The sequence below is a fragment of the Acanthisitta chloris genome, unplaced genomic scaffold (assembly GCF_000695815.1).
Source record: "Acanthisitta chloris isolate BGI_N310 unplaced genomic scaffold, ASM69581v1 scaffold29355, whole genome shotgun sequence".
Classification (NCBI taxonomy): domain Eukaryota; kingdom Metazoa; phylum Chordata; class Aves; order Passeriformes; family Acanthisittidae; genus Acanthisitta; species Acanthisitta chloris.
Genome location: NW_008674731.1, coordinates 56342 through 75829, shown reverse-complemented (window position 1 = coordinate 75829; position 19488 = coordinate 56342). Strand labels below are relative to the sequence as shown.

At 42.5% G+C, this 19488-nt stretch overlaps 1 protein-coding gene across 2 annotated transcripts in view; it reads left to right on the top strand.

Moving 5' to 3' along the window:
* Nucleotides 1-10907: 10907 nt before the first annotated feature.
* SNAP25 (synaptosomal-associated protein, 25kDa) overlaps nt 10908-19488 on the top strand; it is a 29137-nt gene continuing 20556 nt past the window's right edge. Inside the window, exons 1-2 of one of the 2 annotated variants that reach the window (XM_009075471.1) lie at nt 10908-11046; nt 11708-11749. In XM_009075471.1, coding sequence (XP_009073719.1) covers nt 10975-11046; nt 11708-11749 — 114 coding nt within the window. In that variant the 5' untranslated portion in view covers nt 10908-10974. The remainder of the gene's footprint in view (nt 11047-11707; nt 11750-19488) is intronic. The other variant, XM_009075472.1, reaches the window with a different exon arrangement.

Below are 19488 nucleotides of genomic sequence, written 5' to 3'. Positions count from 1 at the left end.
TAGAGTTATACCCCCCTATTAAAATGTTTATATGTAGCAATAGCTGCATTGTCTTTCTTTCATTTCTGCTGAAGTTAAAGTCCTTACTGGTGTAACACAGCTCAAGGGCAGGGGTAGGTGTGAGTCCTGGGCTGCAGAGAAATCTTGCAAAGAAAAAAACATGCAGAAAGAAATGAAATGTCAGCTAAGTCTGCTGACAGCCTGTAGCAAACACCACGGGGGACCACCTTATTCCTGTCTATCACTCTGAAATCAAAGCTATGACAACATTGATGCTTAGGGTTTACTATGTCACTGCCAATCTTTTGCACTAAAATATTGAGTTATTGTTCTTTCACCACAAAATCCTTTTTCATATTTTCCCATCTATCAAAATCATCAGCTATTCCATACTAAGTTTGTAAAAGTCGTAGTTATACTCACACCTGGTCTCATCCAGTTGTACAACATCAGGATTTGTTAAGGAGAGGTAGCACCAATATGTAACATATGAGTGAATAATTCATGTCTGTTTTAATGGCAGACTTATTCCTTGTTCCATTCAATTAAAGAAATAATTTTCAACTTAAATAAAGTTGCCACAAAATTTCCCCCGACTTGCAGACTTCCACAAAACACAGCAGAAATTAGCTCTACTTTGTGACAGGCCAATGCAAATGTGCTCCCTTTTCTTACTGTAATACTCGTAGGTTTCCTTTCTATCATCCATTTAGCCTAAAAATATCTTTCTCCAGTTTGTGGGTTTCCTATTCATCATCCATTTAGCCTAAAAAAATCTTTCTCTACTTGTGAGTTTCTTTTCTATCATCCATTTAGCCCAAAAAAATCTTCCTCCAATTTGTGGGTTTCCTTTTCATCATCCATTTAGCCTAAAAATGTCTTTCTTCAGTTGTCTGTCTGCCTTCTTGGATCATTATAAGAAATTTGAGGATGATTTCTACTGGTTTGCATTTTCCACCATTGATTTGATCTGTGTGTAATACAAATGTGTGTAACTCTTCTGACACTGAGGCATTTTGCGCTGACTTTGCAAAGGCAAAGATGACTTCAGAAAGGTTGAGATAATGTGGAGTGAGGTCTCTTGAACAACTACTCATGTTTAATGCTCTCTCACAGAAGCCCAGCTCACTTTCTCTGTTGCCACTGGGTCTGCTCCTATTGAGTTGTGAAGGTACAGAGGGACAGCCTTCACCCATGAACACAAATCAGCAGCAGTCAGGTGGCTGCCACCATACTGCTATGTGAGACATCCCCACTGGAGGGCTAAGAGCGAAAAAATGAGAAGACAGGGTTGAGTTACTGTAAATTTCTCATGCTGCATTACCTGTTTGTAGCTGAAGCACTTGTGACTCACAGACACTTAACTGCAGCACTGGGGGTAGTTGATAGGCACAGACACAGTCCATCTTATATATTACAGTGACTTTATGAACCAGCCCCTGTGCAAGGGATGTGAGCCAACACGCTGTTGCTCCCTGCCCACTGACTTCCCAGGCCATGATCGATCTCTTCTGGAGCCCACAGGAAGTAGGTGTCTCATACCACTTGCAAAACCTCAGCACTTTGCAGTTGTGGTCTATGAGCCACTATTAAACAGTGAGGAAGAGGAGCAACAATGCTTTGGTGCAGATGGGCACTGAACACCTCTGGTGCTATGCAGTTCACACTTTGGTGAATGCAATTCACACTTGGCTTCCTTGGAAATATGTGCCTGCCTTTGTCTCACATGGGTTTCCCTGTCACTGTCCAGATTTTACTCCTGCCCTCATCCCAAAAGATCATTTTGGTTTGGGATGCTCAGGGGAGGTGATGATTTACTTAAAGGAGGAGATGTGGAAGAGGCTTGGATGTGTATATAGGGGCAGGGGCTGGACCAGGAGTTCTGGGTACTTTTGAGAAGGCTGTGTAGATGGAAGAGTTTCTACAAACCTAGGAACAGAAAATGCAACAGTCCTCATGCAGCCTGGTGGAGATGCCCTTTATGCTCCCCAGGAAAATCTGCCATGCGGTTTTCTTATTCCTTGATGTCTCTTGAATCCCTCAATAAATGTATTGCAAAAATTCCATTTTATATCTCTATTGCATCTATCTATCTATCTATCTATCTATCTATCTATCATCTATCTATCTATCTACCTACCTACCTACCTACCTACCTACCTATTCATCTAAAAGAAACAGAAGAGGGTTAGGTAGGGCCCCAGGAAAATTTTGCAGAAAAGCATTTAAGATGCCAAGCACTCCTGTTTGATGTTTGCATACTCACAGACATACACACATGTTCTGCTGTTCACCCTCCACACATTGCTGGCCTCTCCCAGCACATTGCTGGCCTCTCCCAGCACGTTGCTGGCTGATAGCTCCACCTGCAAGTCTGACCCTGGTAATGGCAGTGGTGAAACTTCCTCCAACTTGAAATGGGGCGGGACTTTCACCACTAGATTCTAAAATTGGCCATTAATCAGATTTAGTGGCTTATGAGCAGTGTAGAGAAACCCAGGTTGGAATATAATCAAAGAGAAGAGAGGCTGACTTCTTGTCATTGCTGCTGAAGGAAAATGAATATTCTGAAGAAGACCTGAATGGATTTAGGGTGTGAGTTTTACTGAAAATCATGACAAAGTCAGAAATCTCATCCTCCCGCCTTTAGCATTTCTCCCAGATTCTGGCCACAGAATGTGAATAGCTTGTCACAAGTCAAGACATTTTCTTTAATCCTCTCTACTAATACCTGGATTTCTTGTCCTGAGCCACCAAGATCCAGCTACGCAAATGGCAAGTGAGGCTGTGGGATATTTTGGAGCAGGTATCTCCTGGAAGGACAGGGAAGCACAGAGCCCTTTGAGCAGAGCCCATCTCCTCGTGTTAAATACTCTGTGAAATGCCAGCCACCCTTTTCCAGGGAAGAGTAATTCAAATGAAACCAGCATAACCAACAGCTGCTAGGATGATCAGGGTGGCAAACAGCCCATCTACCAAGAAAGGACTAAGACAGTCTCATCTTTCACATCACAAGGAGTGCTGAGAAAGGTTACGACTGCTGTTTATATCCCTCAGAGAGAGGGAGAAGGAGAGAAACTATTTAAGCCGCAGGACAAGACGGACACAGGAACAAGCTGCTGCTTTCTGGCTGTGAATTAATTTGTGCTAGAAATGAAATATTTTCTGGACAATGGAGAAGTGAAGGTTTGGACTCAGAACTAGTGGGAACACAATAAACTTAGGGAATCACAGGCTGTAGCTTGCTAAATTATAAATGAAGCTGGTTGAGGCAAGTAGCAGTAATAACAGGGAGTCAGACTCACCACAGCCTGTTCAGTGCAGGTCTCTGCTCAGTGCCTCAATGCTGCTGGCAGATGCAGTGCCCATTCCTGATCAGAAGGTTTCCTTCTTCACCCTCCACCGCTCTGGCTGGTTGTTCTCCCAGACAAACTAAAGAAATATTTTTGCCTTCAATCTTCTGCTGCTGCTGTTGGAATGTAAGGAAAAAAAAAAAAGGAAAAACATGTTGGTACGTAGCTGTAAAAATGACTGCAAGGAGGTAACACATTGAAAGGTTTATTTTCTTTTAGCAGTAAAATAGATAGAAAGTCAAGTTGTTACTAATCTGGGGTGAAATTGTTACAAAATGGCTACTCCATACTTTCATTTTTTAAGTACAGGAGCCTGGTAAAGCGCCACACACGTGTTGGAGCCTCACAGAACAGCTGTGTTGTCTGACAGCTGACAGGACAACAATGACTTGTGTTGTATTTGGGATGGGGTGGGTCCAGGCATTTCATTTATGGGTGACTCTTCTCTGAGACAGCAGTAACTTTTTGCACCTGCCATTGCCCCAGCTGCAGTGCCTGGGGGGAAGTGTGAGATGTATTGCTCATAGCCTCCCTATTTGCAGTCACCAGAGACACAGAGAGGTTGTGTTAACACAACTTGTCTGCTGCACCATGTGTGCAGATACACCCAATCACATTCATTTACCCACTAGTGATTAGGGGTCACCAGGGGTAGAGGTGCCCCCATTTACAAGAAGAAGTAATTCCCCTGGTAGCACATCTGTCTTGCCTAATTGCATTCACACTAAGAAATTTTATTGAGCTTTTTGCCATTATAGTAACACAAGCCAATAGGAAAAGTGTTTTCCAGCTATTTTTTCCAATGCATTAAGCAAATAGTCAGGACTCATAATTTTGCCTAACTATACTTCAGCATCTTCCTTTTGGCCACTGACTAGTGAGTTTTCCAGCTAGGTATGAGTTCTACCACAGAGATGCAGTGTGAGAATATGATGTCATGCTCACTAGCATCTATCCAAAAGTCCCAGCTGTCCTGCACCGTATGCATCCCCAAACCAAGTGCCTGTCCATGCCTTGAAACACCAGCATTTTAAGTAGGGAAAAAGCATGGCAAGTTAGGAAGGAAAAGAAGGATTTAATCTGTGTTGTGCAGATGAGAGACAGATTCAGTTGTTAAACATGGACAAGTAGTCCCATCAGAGGGTACCCAAGACATCTGCACAGTGCTGACAGATAGAGAACAGCAGGAAGCCAAATACCTACAGCATCTCACGCAGCTCTAGAGACCTGTCTTCAGGCAGTGCAAGCAAACCCTGAGAGTGAAATAAGTTGCCTAAGGCAATGCAGGAAGACAGTAACAAAGTAGGAATTGCCTGCTTCTCCTGAATATCAGTGCCTGTCTTTTCCAAAGTCACTCCCTGACAAGTCCTCACTAGTAGGAATTATTCTTTACTGAATATCAAGAAAAATCAGAATGAAATTGGTGCTCCATCAGCCTAGACTGTGGAGCTGAGCCTGAAGGCTGCAAGCAACACTGTGGGACAGGAACACGAGAGAGATGAGGTGTCTGTTCCATTGGTTCATGCTAACATACCCTATGGAAACGCAGAGGCAGATTCTTGGCTTAATCAGGAACACAAATTTTACCAAGGTATTTCTTTGGAAATCAGAGCTTTGCTGAGAATCTTGTGAATAAGTTGCATCCAGGCAATAGGCTGTGCTGCAGAATTGATAGAGAAAGCAGACTTTCTACAAGATTTTGTTTCAAAGTTGTTTAGAATGTAAATCTAAATAATAATTCTGACTAATTTTTCATTGTTACATTTTATGCAATAGCATAAAATCTTTAAATGGGATTTTTTATTACAAAGTTATCTAATTTCTTCTATGAGTGCTTTCAGATCAATTTAAATACAATAAGAGCAAAAGCAGGACATGTTCAGTTATAGACAGTATTAATTGTGGTAAGTTCTGGGTGGAAGAAGATGGAGATGACAGAAGTTGAAACCCCGAAGAGTTAGAGCTTGTGAGGGCCACTGCTGAGGTTTCATGATCTATAAAAACTATGGTCCCAACTCTCTTAAATCATTTGTCATGAGCTGTTGTCCATCACACTGACTGTGAGCAGCATACACTTGCCTTTCCTGGCTTTCTGTTGGGATCTAGATTTGAACACTACATCCTCAACACAATTTCAGGAGGAAAGGGCTGGGGTCAACAACACACACAGGTATTGGTTTCTAAGCATCCTTTTGCGGCAGGTTCTCACTTTTGATGTAATTTCATTCCCTGATGATGTTAGCAGACAGTTCCTGGTCTAGACTAAGCTTTGGGGTTAATGCCAATGCATTTCCTATAACTCAGCCACAAAAAGCCTGTCTAGGGAAGGCTGCTCAAGGTGATGAAGGACATAGCCAATGTGCTAGGCAGCTGAGCTGTAGAGAGCTCCCCTCTGGGCAGCGGGAGCCGTCGGGGAGGTGCAGCAGGATAAAGGATGTGCACTGTGACAGGAGGATCCTATACAGCCCCAGAACTGCCTTGTGCCTGGCCTTATTGTGGCTGAACACCCCTTGCATGGCACTGAGGAAACCAACCGAATGGCTGCAAGGCAACACTGGGGAGCATGGATGACCTCTTTATCTGTATCTGAACTTCATCTCCCGCTTTGACAGCGTGTTTCTCCTTCTATCAATGTCCAGACTAAAAATGAAAGTAGAAAAGCTACAACCAACTTCCAGCTTTAAACAGCTCAACATCCATCCTGAGATGCTTGATTCAAAATCTCTTCTTGGGTTTTTAGTGGTTCTACTAACACCACATCACTGTCTTTCAATCCTACAAGAATGAAGCATGATGTGTGGTATTGACCGACTGACTTTTTGGTAAAATACGCCAATGCAGTCATCCTCTGGCTACAAATATCCACAGGATGAATAGATGTGTCCTTTAGTAACTAGGAGAGTGCTTAAAAAAGAACATTTTATTGCTGTGTTGCCTTCACCACAGTAAATTGCAGCATTTTCATTTTCCTGTATTTATTGCATTGAAGTGTTTATATCACTGTGAAGCAAATATTTGCTTTCAAAGGTCACTTGTTGTGTCTCTCTTCCTCTGGAGATATATGTAGGTCCCTCTTAGACTTCAGTATAACTCCATGTGGGTTATATAATGTTCTTGATACAAGATTCTTTATTGCATCTGAGCACTACTAAAATAGCAGATGCAGAATTCAAAGTATAATAGGCAATGCCTTTCCATTAGCCAGTCCCTCTTTCCTTTAATCTTTAACATTTAGTCTGCTATGCTTCTGTGCAAGCACTGGTGTAACATACAAGACTGTCACAGAGAATTTGATGTAAGTCATCCAAGTGCTTCAAGTTACTGCATTATCTGGAAGACACAGCATAGCTTGGAACACGCTGTACACAGTATTTTCTAGCAATGTTTGGACTTTCGTCTCCTTTTAAGAGAGCACCATGGATGTGTGTGTGTGAACCCAGAGGATTTCCTTCCCCTTTTCTGAAATGGAAGAACCAAGGTCCTTGTGAAATTTTGAGTTTGAATCTGTATAGACAAGTATTGCAAGTATAAACACAAATTGACTGAATGTGAATGTCTTCTTCAAATCAAAGTTCTAGATCTACAGAGCTTAATATATTACATCCCTACTTTGGTTTTCTGCTCTGTCAGTAGGGACTGTAGACTCAGTTGACAGTTTCAGTCCTCATTTTGGAGAGTTTATTTACAGTTGTATTAGAGGTTCCTAAGGCAAAGCTAGGATTTTGATACTTGGTTCAAATAAACTTACATGAGAATGGAATGCAAAATATCAACTAGTATCAAAAACATAAATTCCACATGGAATTTATTACCCAAAGTCCACAATAGTATCTTAGGCCTGTTTCTGTTCTACTAAAACAAGATCATATTTCAGTGGGCCCAAGACAGACTTATGCTTTTGAAAGTCTGTTCAGTATCAGTGAGAGCAAATCCTTTATGGTTTACCTTTTCTTGGCCATTCCTGAAATCATTCCATTTCAATGTTTTAACATAACAAGAGGACTATATGTAGTTGCTCCTAAGAAACACCATAGAGGGAAAACTATTAATTTGTACTTCAGAGAAATAACTCCCTTTAAAACATAATTCTTCTCTCTACAGGATTTTTATTTGGTAACAGGGTCTGTTGTTGGAAATTCATGACACTGGAATGGAATTTCTGCCTAAACAGGTCTTTTCAAGGAAAATCCTATCTTTAATCTGTCCTATTCCACACTATAAATTGCAAAATCTGCAAAAAATTTCAACCCATTCCCTGCCACCTACAAAATATATGTAGTTCATCATACTGTCTGCTAATCAGTAACCTTTATTGATTCTTGTGCATGGTTTTCTGTTAAATAAAGTTGAATCAGCACAGCTGCAGGGCACTTCGGTTTATGACCAAAACTTGATGTAAAATGACTTGTCTGGAAGAATGCTTTTTGCTATTTCTCAATCCATTCTAAGTGCCTTACAAACACCAAACAATCTCAATAAACCTGTCAGGTTCGATCACTTGCTACACAACATCTCTCTGGTTACAAGCTCTGACTTTTTTTTAGCTTGATGCAAAATAAGATCTGTCTGTCACTAAGATGCCGACTGATGGTTCTAACTAACCAAGAAGGATAACTAAATCAAACCCACAAGAGCACGCAGTGACAGGACAAGAGGCAGTGGCTTTAAACTGAAAGACAGAAGGTTTAAATAAGATATTAGGAAGAAATTCTTTACTGTGAGGGTGGTGAGGCACTGGCACAGGTTGCCCAGAGAAGTTGTGGCTGCCCCATCCCTGGAAGGGTTATAGACCAGGCTGGATGGAGCTCTGAGCAACCTGGTCTAGTGGAATGTGTCCCTGTCCATGGCAGGGGGTTGGAACTGGATGGTCTTTAAGGTTCCTTCCAACCCAAACCATTCTATGATTCTATGAAAGTTTCTCCACTTTGTTTCTTTTTTGCACCACCCATCACCACCACTGGCTCACGATCAAAAACATTAATATGGAAAAGATAAAAGCTCAGGCTGGAATCTACTTTATTATTTGCTATTGTCAGTAGAAGAACTCATCTCTCCTTCACTTGCTCACAGGTCTGTAGTCATTCAGCTCACTCTGGATATGCTTGGAGACTGAACCAGATTCCCTATTAGCATCCCACCCTCTCACTGATGCATCACCTCCCACTTTACAGCTAGTAAGATGCTACCAGACAGACATAGCACAGAATCAGCGTTCTGCCCCTCACAGCTATATGTATGTACCAATTAGATCAGTCCCAAAGTCCTGTCTAAATTGTCCTGATTTTTGCTAAAGCTCAGAGCTGCTATTCTGCCAGCACAAGCGTAGTGAGGAATCCAGGCAGAGAAGAATATTTTAACTAGATGTTCGAACCCAGGCTTAATCCTGGTATTCTGTCACAGAGGCTGTGCCAGGAATATTTCAATGCCGAGTTTTGCCTCAATCTGGAAAAAACCCCTCACCATTTGTGAAGCAGTGACCAGTGCTAGTGCCAGCCTGTGCCAAGTGGGACAGGAGTTTGGAGCACAGTTCTTTAATGAAATAACTTCTTTTCATCCCGGCTGAGCAGGCTCCATTTGCTGACCAGGAGCAGTGTCTTCCTGGAGCTTCCTGGTGACACAAAGGGCACCGTGGGCACAGCAGCAAGGTGGGGTGGCCTTGAGAGTATCCCCACACTTCTACATGCCCTTCTGGAGGAGACCAATTCCTGGTTCTTCTTTTCCTCTCAAACCTCCAAGTGCTCCATTTTTTGTAATGCTTATTTACTGCTGTTTGTAAGCATCCTTGAAGTGTCCGATATCAGCCTGAGTATTAGCCATGAAATTAAGCTCTGCATTTGCATCAGCTGGGGCTGCAGATGAGTTGCTTAAGCTTGGTCGTTTGCACTGCTGTGACCATGCATCTGGCAGGACCAGGTGGCCTTCTTCTCCAGCATACATTTGGGCTCCTTAACATCGTGTGACCCATCACAAAATGTCAGTTTCCCTCTGACAAGGATGTGGTGATGTGCTTAGTGATGAAAGTAGGATGCAAGGCCAGTAGCTGCAGGGCTGACACTTGGAGATGGATTTCTTCCTGCTGTAGCTTCAGAGAGGGAAAGCAACCATGAGTGAGGGCACAGCTAATGCAAAAGCATGAAGGTCACATATTCCCTCTTAGATAAGAAAACCAGCAAATCTCTTGCTGAAGCTGCAGAGACAATGCAAAGAGCTGTCTGCTTTCCTCATACATTTCTAAACAAACAGGGTATAATCCAGAAAATATTGCTGCCACCCAGCTGTACCTTTTCAGCCCATACTCCTGACATCCTGATGGAGAGCAGTCAAATTGAGGAATGGATTAATCTCCAATATATAGTAACTTCCATTTAAACACAGTTGTTATTGTTAAAATTTTAGAGCCAAGCTCTGCCCTGACTTATCTTGTTCCATAAAGTCTGCACATATCGCAAAGACATGACAGAAAATAGCCCCTGGGATTTTGCCTTCTTAAAGCAGCTTTGCTGAAAGGAGATGCTTTTGTCCTCTATTCTGTAATTGAGCATGATGGAATCTGCTTTATGGCTGCTTATTTGCAGTCCCCCACAACTTCCCCACCTCCTCTGCACCTGGGATTAAGTTTTCCTGCAATGAACAAATCTAACATTCAGTGAGCAGTAATTTGAAATGTGCCATGCTTGAATCAAGCCAAGGAATAAGCCACTGTTGTTGTTACAAAGACCTGACAGATGGTAGGAGGACCCGCCTTTCTTAATCAAGTCATTCTCAGTCATCAGAGCTCGCTTGAATTTGTAACAAAAAAGAAACCCTACACAAATGAGGCAGAATGGGCTGCATCCTGATCTCTGGTTAGGATGAGCTCATTGGTGTTGCTCTGTATCAAGAGGGATAATCAAGTTTGGAATCTGACCCACTTTGGAGAGGAGTTCAAAATGCCAGTTACGTCCTACCGTCAGTTCCCCCAAAATGAAGGATTCTCCCAGGTAGACGTCTTCTCCCAGTCTTGCTGTAAATATTGTTTCATAGCCTGAACTATAGCATGGTGGGCAAGTCATTAGCTGACAAAAATCTGCAGTTTCATTGTTTGTAATTTAGTTGCAAGCGTATCAGCTGAGCATCTAGCCCTCCAAGTGATGCAGCTGAAACATGGGACATGAGGGGCATAGCCTTGACTTTGACCTCCTTCATGTTAAACCTTTTAACTCTAGAGAAGAATGAATGGGTTTTAAGATGGTTTCTGGCAGCAAATAACATCTCCTGCTTCTCCAGCTATGATATGAATAGCATTTGAAAGCTTAAGAAAAAAGGAAGGATTTTCTTTAAAGAACATGCTGAGGATACATCCTTGTTTTTTGAGAGTGATTAATGATGTAGGAATAAAGCACCACCTTGAACAATCCCATGTGCTCCCTACTGCGTAGGAATTGCTCTCCAGAACGAGAGTTTGGGTGAGGGCGCTCATGTAATAAAAGCACTTTTGTGGGACTGACATTTCAGCACAATTCAGTGAGCCTGGGAGCCTAACCACACTGTTCCTTTTCCTTTTTTTGCTGTCTTCCAGGCTCACAAGCAGCTGAGAACAAATCCTTGATCTGCAGCATCCACAAACACACCCACAGCTAAAATGGCGGAAGACGCGGATATGCGCAATGAGTTGGAGGATATGCAGCGGCGTGCGGACCAGCTCGCTGATGAAGTGAGACCCACGGCTAAAATGGGAACGTGGGGCTGGGCTTGGTGTGAAAGGCACATCCAGAAATAGGAGCTGATCCTGCAAAAGGATTTCTAGAGCTGATTCTGCTTTCCCATCAGCTTTACGCTGAAAGCAGAATTGGAAGTGAAATGAGCTGGGGTAAAACTTAATGTTGTGTTTAGTCTAAATTAAGGCATTTATTGATTTTGAGTTTGGTCTAGGTATTAGATTCTGCATCAATTTGACTGGCCTCAGAGCAAAAAGCAGCAATTTAATATTTTGTGAGGATTCCTTCGATTTGTCAAACCTATTAAATGTTAAAAGTCACCAATTAGGTCTCTGAAAAGTCTTAGCTGAAAACCACAGACTATTTTTAAAGTGGAACAGCAGCTGTTCTAAGCACCACTGCCGCAATGTGTGAGCAAGGGGAGCACAAGCCTTAGAGACTGCAGCTGCCTCACAATGCAGGGGCAACTGCTCCATTGGTGAGGTAGAAAGGGGAGCTGGAGCTGGAGCTGTAGAGGTCACCAGTGCCCTGTTGATGGCCTGTTTTTGAGGGAAGGCAAGGAGCATAGCAAAAACATCCTGTCAGCATAAGCCTGCATATTAGTATTGGAAAGTGTGTCTTGCCAAATCTGAGTGGTTTTTTCCTCTTTTTTTTCAGTCCCTTGAGAGCACCCGTCGAATGCTGCAGCTTGTTGAGGAGGTAAGGGCTTTCATTTTATTTGCACCTCTGTTGTGAGCAAGGGTGCTAGAGAGGCAGACACTGGAAATGTTTTTTATAAAGCTCACATTGCTAGGGCATGGCCATGGCTTTATGTGTCACTCAGTCCCTCCTTATCCCTACCCCTTCCTAGGGCCGTTCAAGTTTCCAAGTGTCACACTGCATACCAGCAGCTGAGGCACTGTTTTGCCCATACCTGAGTATCCACTGAGACAGGATACTCGAGATACACCAAGGAAACAGCCTCTGAGGGTGACCTGGAGTCAAGGATAAGTGGCTGAGTTTGCTGCAGAGCTCCAGAAGCCTTGTGCCAGCACCGCTCTCATGTCCTTGTCACAACACTGCAAGTGGGGAAGGTGAGAAAGGCCCTTGGTCCATTTCCCCAGTCATCTCTAAATACTCCCCTCTCCATAAACACTTGCAGCAATTTATAGAACGTGGGTCACAGCATTTAATGCCATTTCTTTATGTGTCTTTGAAATATTTATCAGGGCTTCAAGGCTCATGAGGTGTCCTAGACTGACCAGTAGGAACAGGGAGTTCTCTGATTTTCTACAGTGCTAAGAAAGGTGTCCCTGGCTCAGCCCTCACAGCAAATGCAACTTATACCTGCTTGAAGGGGTCACTCCCAGAAGGCAAAAACCCAATTCAGTCAGGCTGTATCTCACCCTCTTCACAATAAAGGGATTTAAAAGTTGGAAGATCTCAAACTCAGTTTAGTTTAGAGTTTTCAGCCATCAGGTGCTGGAAAACTTTGCTGCCACCTGACAGGACACATTATTTTCAGACACCATGCAAGCCTTGGTGCTGGAGCTGGTGACATTTTTAATCAGGGTCATGAGCACTGACAGTCTCAGTACTCCTGACAACCAGAGGAGTCTCCAGCAGAGACAATGGGAAGAAAATTGCATCAGGTCCCATGTTCGAGAACAAGTATAAGCCCAGCCATAGGCTTTATGGCCTTGAAATCAATCACAACTGTGAAGATCAATGAAGTCCAGTGGAGACAGAATTCAATTTCCGTGTACAGACAGACAGATGGGTCATTGAACAGATTCAGCATCACTTCTTCTCCACAAACACTTCAGATCTGGGCCCCTTGCAGCCAAAACATGCTCTTATCTCATGAGCAATCTGTCCCTTTTTGCTGCTCAATTCCCTGGACACACCATTTCTAAGCATTATTTTATTTCAACTCTATGCTGCATGCAGCTCCTGCTTAAATCAATGCAACGACATGGAAGAGAGTCTCATATGAGTACCCCCACAACACAAGGCAGGAGAGCCTGCTGCCCCCAAATGCCTGTGATCTAAATAGACAAGGCAGATGATGAGTGGGAAGCAAGAGAGGTACAGGAAAGGGAAGTGATTTGCACAGGGCCAAGCCATCAGTAAATATCAGCCCTGTCTCTCCTGAGCCTTATTTGTGTGACCTATGCACTGCTTGAGTCTTCCTAACATATTGAACCAGCATATTGTGAATGCCACTGGAATTTCAGTATTAAATCATGGCAAATGGCAAAGTGGGAGGAGAACTGGGACTGCTGAATTTACCAATGAATTTATGTAGGACTCCAGCACTTCTTGGAGGAGCTTGATGTCTCTCTGGACGTGGCGTTTATTCAGATGCTACAATATCCTCCTGTCCAAACAGAGAAGTTGCTAAAACTAGCACTGAGTAGTCAAGGGAGTTCTTCTGAAATGAGCTGAATATTATTTTCACTTATGTGACTACAAAAGACCTTTAAAATTCTTCTGTGGTCTAAACAGCTGGTTGATTATTCTGATCCCATTTCCTAGGTACTTTTAAAAGAATGAAGCATTGAGGGAGTGAGAGATTTTGCACTGAAAAGACAAATGATGAGAGGCTTTGAAATCGAACTCACACTGCTCTGATTTAATAGACCCCCAAAATCCAATTAGACTCCCTTACTTAGCAGAACCTGTCTAGTGGGTAGAGATAGAAGATATTCTTTCTCAGTGAAAGAATGCTTTTAACTCTATTGTCTTGATACAGAAAATCTGTTATTCCTTTCTTAGGAAAAGGATGCTTCCATGTTTAAGCATTATTACTGTATACGTATGTATGGATTGCTGTCATAGTGTGCTCTGCTCTGTTAGATACTAGGAAAATACAGAGTAAAAAGACTGACTTCAATCCATCCTAGAGTCAGAAGAGTGCTGTCTACTCAGGGGAGCCCTGTAGCAGTACAAGGCATTGGTCATATCCCCCAAAGGATCCTTGCCCAAGAAGACTAGTCTGAGATGGAGACTAAGTCCTGATGCTGTTCCCAGGGAACATCAGCAAGGAAAACTAAATATGTTACTGCTTCTTGGTTTTATAACCCACCTTGGCAAGAAGCTGATTTTTCCAGTCCTGGCACAACAGGGAAGGGAAGAAGTGGTGAGTGGCTATTAGAAAAGCAGCCACTGCTTTGCCCCAAGGGAGCTGTGTACTGGAATGGCAGATTGCAAAAAACAGTTTGCTCTGTGGTGCCTGTTGTACCCATGCAACACAGTCAATTTACACTGACCAGTGCTCATTTGAGCCACTCAGTGCTATAAATACAGGCATTTTATGATGATGTTGTGCAATGTTTGGGCCAAAATGTAAAATAAAAATGAACTGAAGTAGAAGAAGGAAGACTAAATACACAGTTTCCAGCTGACCTTATTTCCTTGTTCAAGCTTTTTACCTCTGAGGCAACTTTATGCAATGCAGAATATCACATGCAAGGGGAAAAGCCATGAGTCTGCTACCATCTTCCAGTGGGACCATTGCCTTTAAAGAAAATCAGTTGATTTAGGATGGGGAAAAAAAGATGGTTTCTAGCTATGATGCAGCAAGGAAAAAATATCAACCAGATCAGTAGTGCTGAAAGTCCAGTGAGAAAGCACTCAGGAACATGTACAGACAAAAGGGCTGCTTTGTACAATTAAATCCAGACAGGACTATCTTTTCATAGAGTTAGAGTCAAGTTTACTAACATATCAAAGCTAAAATGGTTTGCTCTAAATGTGTGATAAGCTCATGATGCTGCTGTATGCAGGACACTGAACACACAATATGCCATTTTACAAGCTGCGAGTTTTCCCTGACACTATTATCACAGACAAATGTTCCTTCATTTGAAAAAAATAGAAGAAAAAATATTCTATTAATTTAGAGTTTGGCCCAAATCTTGTTAAAGCTAATTTGAAAAATCCCTTTGACATCATTAGCTATTGGAACAGTTCTACTCAGAGAAGTGTTTTAACCAGTATCTGGCACAGGGTAATGTGATTCATAACTCTGGTCTCAATTTTTCTAATGCAGGATTAGACCTGTCTGTCAGTTTAAACCTATGAGGTAGCACTGGAGTCAGGGATGTTGCAGTAGGTGAAAACCAGGCACACAGGATTCAAGGTGGAGTCACAGATTCATATGAGGATCAGAACCACAGGGTGAATTAACAGGCAGAGCAGTGGTTTGGCTCTTTAATCAGGCACAGAGGGACATTGGAGCATTAACAGGCTGACAGGGAACTTGGAGCAGGAGCTGAGCAAATTCATTACTATGGATGACTAGTTGTTTCCTTGACCACATTTTTGTCTTTAGGGTGTTGACAGTTCTCTTTAGTGTCTGTGGGAACGGCCAGTAATGTCAGCCTGTCCTGGTACATAATTGTCTGTATTACTTTATTCAATACAAACTCTATAATCCATATCAATTAAATCAAAATTCTCCATCAAAGTGGAAGTTTGTGTTGTTCACATAACTGAGAATGTATATCTGTTTTTCAGGGTTTCTTCTGAAATGCAGAGAAAGTCATTTCTAGAATTTGGATTCTCTATCTGATACATCATCCCCTTATACTGTTAGGAAAAACACCCCTCAGATTAAAGCAAGGTTTGAGTATCTGCCTTTTGTATCAGGTATGGAGAGAACACAACACACTGTATTCCTGAAGGAATGATGAGCAGTCATTCCAATTCTCTTCCTAATTCTATTCCCACCTTGGGAAATTAAGTTATGTAACAGCAGTAATAAGAAACGATACAGCAATGCATTTCCCCTCCAAAGTTCTGGGTGAATTTCATTGAATTTCATTCAACTGAACTCCTCTGAGTGAAACTTTCACAAAAAAACTCCAACAGGTTTAAAAAAGCTATTAGAGAAGACTCAGGATAATGTATATTAAAACTTCCAAAAGGCTTCTCAGTTATGCTGTTAAACTGGCTTCACTGAAGAACTGACAGACTTAAGTATCTAAGAGTTGAATTAAGCCCAGAGGTTTAAAATCATATATTTTGGCTTTCTGATCAGTAGCTTAGCCAGGGGCCCAGTGGAGAACCTGAGCATGTGCTTCATCTAAAGCACGTAGAACCCAAACCAGTACTGCTTGTTGCTTTGCCTTTATCTAAACACATTCAAGGGCTGTGTGGGAAAGATTGTATATTTGATCATCTGCAGGATACCTGCTTTATGGATAAACAGAGGAACTCCAGAGCTGCCAGTTTATGCCTCGACATAAAGAATCCATGCTGTGCCATTTTCTTCTAAAGGATGAGAGCGTGAGCTGTTTGTTGTGCCATGGCAAAATCCAGTAGTCCAAATTCTCCTCTCAAGTGAATACCAGGAGATTCAGAAGTAACTTTGGAGAGATAATGCTGTTACAGATTTAAGGGCTGAATGAAAATGGCATGTGATACATGAACTCAGTAGGGTCCTATGAAAGATGCATTTGTCATCTCTCTGGCCTGACCTACCCTAAGCATTCAGATTTTTGAGACTCCTTACTTTGTTGCAAACTAAACAGAGGATTGCCTGTGCAAGGAGTGGAGGGTCTTAGAGACTCCTCCATTTCACAGGAAGAAAGGCCCTAATCCTGGGGAAAGTGTACCATTAGCACACATTTTCATAACAAGATGGACCTCACTAGTTCTACCCATTCATGGCTTCCCACACAGGATATCACAGATGTTTGTGAGCACTGGATGTGCTCAGGGAACACTTCCTGAGCCCTCAGGACCAGACAAATCAAAGAATGGCCCATGGCAATGGGAGTGTGTCACCAAGGTTTTAGGATTAGTGGTTGTAGAACGTATTCTTCTGGGCTGGCACTTTGCAAACACAGCTTTTGTCACCTCCTGTTACACTCTGCAAGCAACCAGTTTGAGTGTGTCTGCTGACACCTGCTCCCCCTGAGACCAAGGGGAGCTTCTGTGATACTCGTAGTGCAGAAGACACCATCATGTCTGTGTTTGGCCGCCAAACACACTTCCAGAGATGCCTCAGACTGTTCTCACTGAGTGCTTCTTTCCTGCTCAGACATCTGGAAGATGAACATATTTTTAGAATAGTTCTGTCTTACAGACAGGTTTGGTTTTGAGCTACCTGAAAGATCAGTCACAGTGGAAATACTGAACTTTTAGAAAAGCCTGGAGCTGTTTTAAATGCACGGATGTGATTATTTTTTTTTTAAACTGGCATTACACTTTTAATTTTTTGTGGCAAAGCTGAAAATCAATGCTTAACAGAAACTTGGAACAGGAGGAGATTGTCAGTTGGTGCCTGAATCACCTCTCATCTTTTTCAGGCACCCTCTCTTTATTAGCTTCAATATGCTTTGGATTAGACCTCAGATGCAGACAAGTATATTCATTGCACACCCTTTAATATTTTCACATTAGTATCAATGCTGTGGCAGGCTGCTCTTAAGAGATACAGTATTGCCTGATAAAATAAAATGGCACTGATGATCATGTAAATAAAAGAAAAATCAGCCTCTTTTATTCTGTGTAAGGATTTGACATGAAATATGAACCATAAGGTCTAACTGCTAAGTTCATCTCTCAGCACAGGCCTTACTCAGGTCACTGGACATCTTAGCTTCAGAAAGTCAGTTTGCTCAGATGTTAAAACCAGCAGGAAAGTAAGATCAGATGGTTTAAGGAGCAGTAAACATTTCTCAGCCTGACTATGTATGATTCACCACAAGTCAACTACTATCACAGCACCAACTGCAGGTTTCTGAGTCCAATATTTAGAAGGGTCCCATGTTGGCCGCACAGTATTTACTCAAACATAAGGTGACTCAGGACCCAAGCACCCATCTTGTGTTTGCATGAGTACGTTTGTTAAAATACATACAAATTTGGGGGGTAAGACCTCCCTGGGTACAAAGAACATAGCAAGAGCCCAATAAAAAGCTGTTGTACATCCAATGCTTAGCAGACCTGCCTCCCAGAAAAGGTAAGATAATTAAAGGTGGTTTCCTTACTCTGAATAGGCAAATCTAAGATAACCCTGGACCCTAGGTTTCTAAAGGCTGCAAAAATAAAAGCTGGCTGGGGTTCAAGTAAAGGCAATATGAGCTTGAAGGGAGAGCAGCAGTGGATACCTGATAGACAGCTGGGTGCAGCAGAGTATGGGGAGAGGCAAAGGAGGCCTTTTCTCTCCATCTGGCAACTCACATAGGAATTTTTTAAAAGAGGGAGTGCAGAGAGAGGCAGACAAGAGCACAAGAGGCATCTCACATCCCTCTTGAACCCAGCAGGATCCTCTTAAAGCACAGCAGAGAAGCACCAGGTGCAGCAGCCAACCAGCCCTCGAGTATGGCAGAGAGTCAGGCTTGGGCCTGAGCCAATGTGAGCCCTGTGCTGCCCACCTGCCTGGGAGCACCCTGCAAGTGCAGACTGGGCAGCTGACAGCCAGAGACACTTCCCTACTCCCAGAAAAAGAGATGAACGATGACAGTGAGCAGGCCAGCTGGGAGGAAGGATAATATGAAGTTCTTTATTTGCCTCAAGGAGGGAGAGGGTGATTTGAAAAGCAAAAGGGGCTGTTAGAACTTTAGGTTTTTGTTCCTTGTGTTCCCACGCAACTGTGGGCATCTCCCCTGCCCTCTGCAAAATCAACACCACCAACTTTATCTGTTTCATAGGAGCATGGATAGCTTTATGTTCATAGAAGCAGGTAAATTACTTCTGCACATGTCCAGGTAACTCTGCAACCAAGCTGTCAGGCCACAGAGGACTTACTTCATCTCTTATTGATATGCAACAATCAGGAGATCATTCAGACCATCAATTATTCACAGATGTTATCACTGCTCCAAGCAGAATGGAGCTGGTTTCCCCTTTGTAATTAGAAAGGAGCTAATGTGATCTGTGATATAGCTTAGTATCACAGCACCAGAAACCTGAGACACCTGATCACATCCCAGAGTGATGATAATGCATGCAAAAATTGTACTTGAGAAAGGTGCCCTGCTGCTGGTTTAGGCAGGGGAGAGTTCTGAATGGCTCAGCTTTGTTCAGTATCCAGCAAGGGCAGTGATAAGATTCCCACTAAGCTGTGGGAGGAGGGGCAGGTTCAGTGTGTAGGTGTTTTAGAAATCCTACTTTCAAGCTCAATTCAAAGTCCATTAATGCTAAAGGTGTCTGTTGACTGAATTAAAACTTGGCTCAAACCCATATCTATTAGATCACTGAGCCAAAAAATATGGCTTAATCCTATTAAATATTAGCCTGCTTTAAACTGGATTACCTAAGTAGGTAAAGCTTCCTGACTTCTGTCAGCAACAAAGGCTGTGTACAAACCACTATGCCTCTTTCCCAAACTCATTTGTGTCATATCTGTTTCCCTTGGGAATTTCTCCTGTAAGATTAACATATACCTCCAATATCAACACCCCCTTCTTCCCTTCTTCAGTGAACTTGTAGATGAATTCTCTCTT